This window comes from Bidens hawaiensis, unplaced genomic scaffold (assembly GCF_021521415.1).
Source record: "Bidens hawaiensis isolate Kalapana, Puna unplaced genomic scaffold, B.hawaiensis_p1.1 tig00003058_1, whole genome shotgun sequence".
In the NCBI taxonomy this organism is placed as follows: domain Eukaryota; kingdom Viridiplantae; phylum Streptophyta; class Magnoliopsida; order Asterales; family Asteraceae; genus Bidens; species Bidens hawaiensis.
In genome coordinates this window covers 1,579,228-1,583,218 of record NW_027491165.1, presented here as the reverse complement: position 1 = coordinate 1,583,218, position 3,991 = coordinate 1,579,228, and the positions used below count along the sequence as shown (strand labels likewise).

Sequence of the window (3,991 nt, the reverse complement as noted above, 5' to 3'; positions counted from 1 at the left end):
ACTCTCTCATCAAGTTTAGTAGCAATGTGCGGTAGTATATATATGTGTTCACCGCAATTGCCCTTTCAAGAGTTCTTTTTAAATGGGGCAATTTAAATATGTCTTCAAACATCAAGTCAATGCAATGGGCCACGCAAGGAGTCCATTATATGTGCTTATATTTTTCTTCAATAAGTTTGCCTAAATATGGGAAAAAAAGTGTTAGACTTAGGACTTTGGGTGACACACGAATTTTAAAATAAAAAGATTTTGTTATAAACTTACCGGCACTAACATTATTACTCGCGCTATATGTCACAACTTGAATAACATTTTCCGGCCCAGTCTTCTTGATAAATCGGTCAAAAATTTTGAACATGTTCTCACCCGTGTGAGAATAGCTAGAGGCATCAACTGACTCAATAAACACACTACTGCGAGGATTGTTAACTTGAAAGTTGATTAACGACCTTCCTCTTCGGTCCCTCCATTCATCGGCCATCAACGAGCACCCATAAGTTAACTTCTCCGCCTCATTTCTCGCATAAGTTTTTTCGTATGCTCTTTCTCTAGCTTCAACATCGAACACACGTGCCTCATGATAGGTAGGGGGTTTCATACCAACACCAAATTGGCCAATTGCATCAATTGCGGGCCCTAGATTATTATACTTCAACGCATTGTAAAAAATAGACGCATCATACATCCAACGACAAAACCTTTGCACTGCATCAAGCCTAATCTTCTTTTGGGCATTTTTATATTTTACACTTCCAACTAAGTGCCCCCCTTTCATCCCGGTTATGGTAGATGGCTTGAATACCGAATATAACGGGCCTTTTGCTTTTTTATTAGAAGTATTGGTCGCATCAATTGATGAAGCGGGCCTCTTTCCCTTTGATTTACTAGGGAGTTCAATTTCATCTTCATCTTCATCTTCTTCTAAATCAACCACATCATCAAAATGTGGTATTTTACTCATTGCTTCTTTTGCTTGTTTCTTTTTTTCAAACATCTCTTTGAATAAGTTTTTCACTTTGGCGGGAACTTTAGTACATTTTGCCACGTATGGGGAGTCGCATGCAAGGTGATGTTTGTGCCTTGTAATCCCACCACTTGAAACAGAATGACAAAAATTGCATCTAACTGAATTTTTTGATCCGTCTACCTTAGTCCCGTAATTCCACCCGGGATCAGGATCTCTCATTCTGATGACGATGACTGATCAGCAGCTAGTTCGTTAAATAGTTCATTAAATAAACACTCAAATAATTACCTATTTTTACTTGTTATAATAACTATTCTTATAATACTTTCCTCTTAAACAATCTGATTGTTATAACAAATATCCTTATAATAATACCCTATTACCCTCCCAACCCAACGATGACTGATCAGCAAGCACCCTCAAATAGATCATTAAAGAAACAAAAAACTTGAAATTGAGGTGTTAAATACTTAATTGATGGAGATTTAAGAAGAATAAAACCTGAAATTGAAGAAGAAAACCTACTATGAAGATCAATTGTGATGGACGTTGGAGAGTATACGGGCGACGGTGGGTGAGACAGGTAGAGAGAAGGTTTGAATAAAAAACCCTAAAAAGTCTAAAATACGCTTTATAGGATCGTAATTAAAAAAAAGCCGTACATCGCTACCTATCGCTATTATGTCGATATTTAGTATATAGTAGACCATATCCACATCGCTACGTAGCGCGCAATAGCGCCCGCTACGAACGCTTTTAACAACTATGGAGAAGAGGAAGACTCGGGACGAGATGAAGGCCAAGAAGTGGGAGGATCTGAAGGAGTTAGTGATGAAGAGGTTCTGTGCTGACGCCGAGGTTGAGAGGGCGAAGATGAAGTTTCCGAACCTGAAAGCCAGAACAATGACACATCATGAGTATACCACTGAGTTCAACCGAATGTCTAGGTTGGTACCCGATATGGTTAACATTGAGGCTAAGAGGATCAAGTGTTATGTGAGGGGATTGCCACAGAAAGTCCACACGCTAGTCAGGACAAGTAAACCTGCTACCTTTGACTCTGCTGTCGAGCTCGCAGAGATCGTTTATGTAGACCTGGCTGCGGATGATATTGTGGTGGAAGAAGAGAAGAAAGATAAGAAGTGGGTCAATGTCAAACGACCCGGTACTCAGTTGTGGAACTCCAAGGAAAGGAAGCAGAAAGTGTGGGAAAAGAGATCGTGCAAGACGTGTAGTAAAATGCACGGTGGCGAGTGCAAGTGGGGGAAAGGATCAGATGTTTGCTTTAAATGTGGAAAGGCGCATGGAGGAGAGTGCAGAGTAGGGTCAAACGCCTGTTATAAGTGCGGAAAGATGGGGCACTATGCTCATTAGTGTAGCGAGAATCCGGCATGTTTCCGGTGTGGTAAGACGGGCCACATGGCCAGAGAGTGTACTGAAGCTGAGGGAAGCGGGAAGAAGGATGCAGAACCATCAAGGCCAAGGACCAGAGCTTACATGTTAACCCAGGAACAAGCCAGGCAGATCCCAGATGTCGTCACAGGTACGTTTCTAGTAAACGGTATTTCCGCTTCAGTATTGTTTGATTCGGGCACAAACAAAAGTTTCGTAGCCACGCCATTTAGCAAACTAGCTAAAATGAAATGTTGTCGAGTGTCTGAAACTTTTATTGTAGAAACCGCTAGTGACACTTTGGTTAAAATAACGAAAATGGTTAAGAACTGTAAGATAGAGTTAGAGGGACATGAGTTCCCTGTTACTTTGTATTTTATGACCTTAGGAGGGTTCGATGTAGTTTTGGGAATGGATTGGTTGTCTGAGTTTGAAGCTCAGATAGTATGTAAGAGTAGGATAATAAGGTTAAAGTCTTTGGATGGTAGTGAGGTAACAGTTTTTGGTGATAAGGAAAGTTCTGTGCTTAATGTCATTTCGATGATAAAAGCCGAGGGTTTGTTAAGGCGAGGGTGTGGTGCCTACCTGGCGTATGTTGTCAACGCTACGGCTAAGACAAAAGAAATGAAAGATGTTCCTATTGTGTGCGACTACCCAGAAGTATTTCTAGAGGATCTTCGGGGGTTGCCACCGGTGCGAGAGATAGAATTCCATATAGATTTAGTACCAGGAGCCCAACCTGTCGCAAAAGCACCTTACCGTCTAGCACCGTCCGAGATGAAAGAATTGATGTCCCAACTGCAAGAACTCCTCGACAAAGGTTTTATTAGACCAAGTGTTTCCCCGTGGGGCGCACCGGTGTTATTTGTGAAGAAGAAGGATGGAAGCATGAGAATGTGCATAGACTATCGCGAGTTGAATAAGCTTACGGTAAAGAATAGATATCCTTTGCCAAGGATTGATGATCTGTTCGACCAACTGCAAGGTTCAAGTTGGTTCTCACGAATAGATCTCAGATCAGGCTATCATCAGCTGAAGGTGAAGGAGGCAGACATCCCTAAGACAGCGTTCCGAATGCGGTATGGACACTACGAGTTCCTCGTGATGTCATTCGGTCTAACAAATGCTCCTGCAGCATTTATGGACATGATGAATAGGGTGTGTCGGCCGATGTTGGATAAGTCAGTTATCGTCTTCATCGATGATATACTGATTTATTCATGGAGCGAGTCTGACCATGCCGAGCATCTGAGAGAAGTATTGGAAACTCTGAAGAAAGAGAAGTTGTATCCTAAGTTTTCGAAATGCGCGTTCTGGTTGCGAGAAGTGCAATTTTTAGGTCACGTGATCAATCCAGAATGGATTACCGTGGACCCAGCTAAGATTGAGGCTATAACGAATTGGAATACTCCACAGAATCCGACCGATATACGAAGCTTCCTAGGGTTAGCTAGCTACTATAGGAGATTCAGCGAAGGTTTCTCCAAGATAGCCGCACCGTTGACCGGTATGACCCGAAAGTCGATAGTGTTCAGTTGGGGTAAGTTTCAGGAAGAGGCTTTTCAGGAGTTAAAGAAGAGGCTCACACAAGCTCCAATCCTTGCTTTACCCGATGGTGACGAGGATTTGGTT

The 3,991-nt window shown here is 42.1% G+C and overlaps 1 protein-coding gene across 1 annotated transcript; it reads right to left on the bottom strand.

Annotated features, from left to right (window-relative positions):
- Nucleotides 1-287: 287 nt before the first annotated feature.
- LOC143622177 (uncharacterized) lies at nt 288-1,186 on the bottom strand. Its single transcript, XM_077093390.1, has 2 exons — nt 367-1,186; nt 288-325 (listed from the first exon to the last, which is right to left on the bottom strand). The coding sequence occupies exons 1-2, from the start codon at nt 1,184-1,186 to the stop codon at nt 288-290; spliced, it is 858 nt and encodes a 285-aa protein (XP_076949505.1).
- Nucleotides 1,187-3,991: the final 2,805 nt, after the last annotated feature.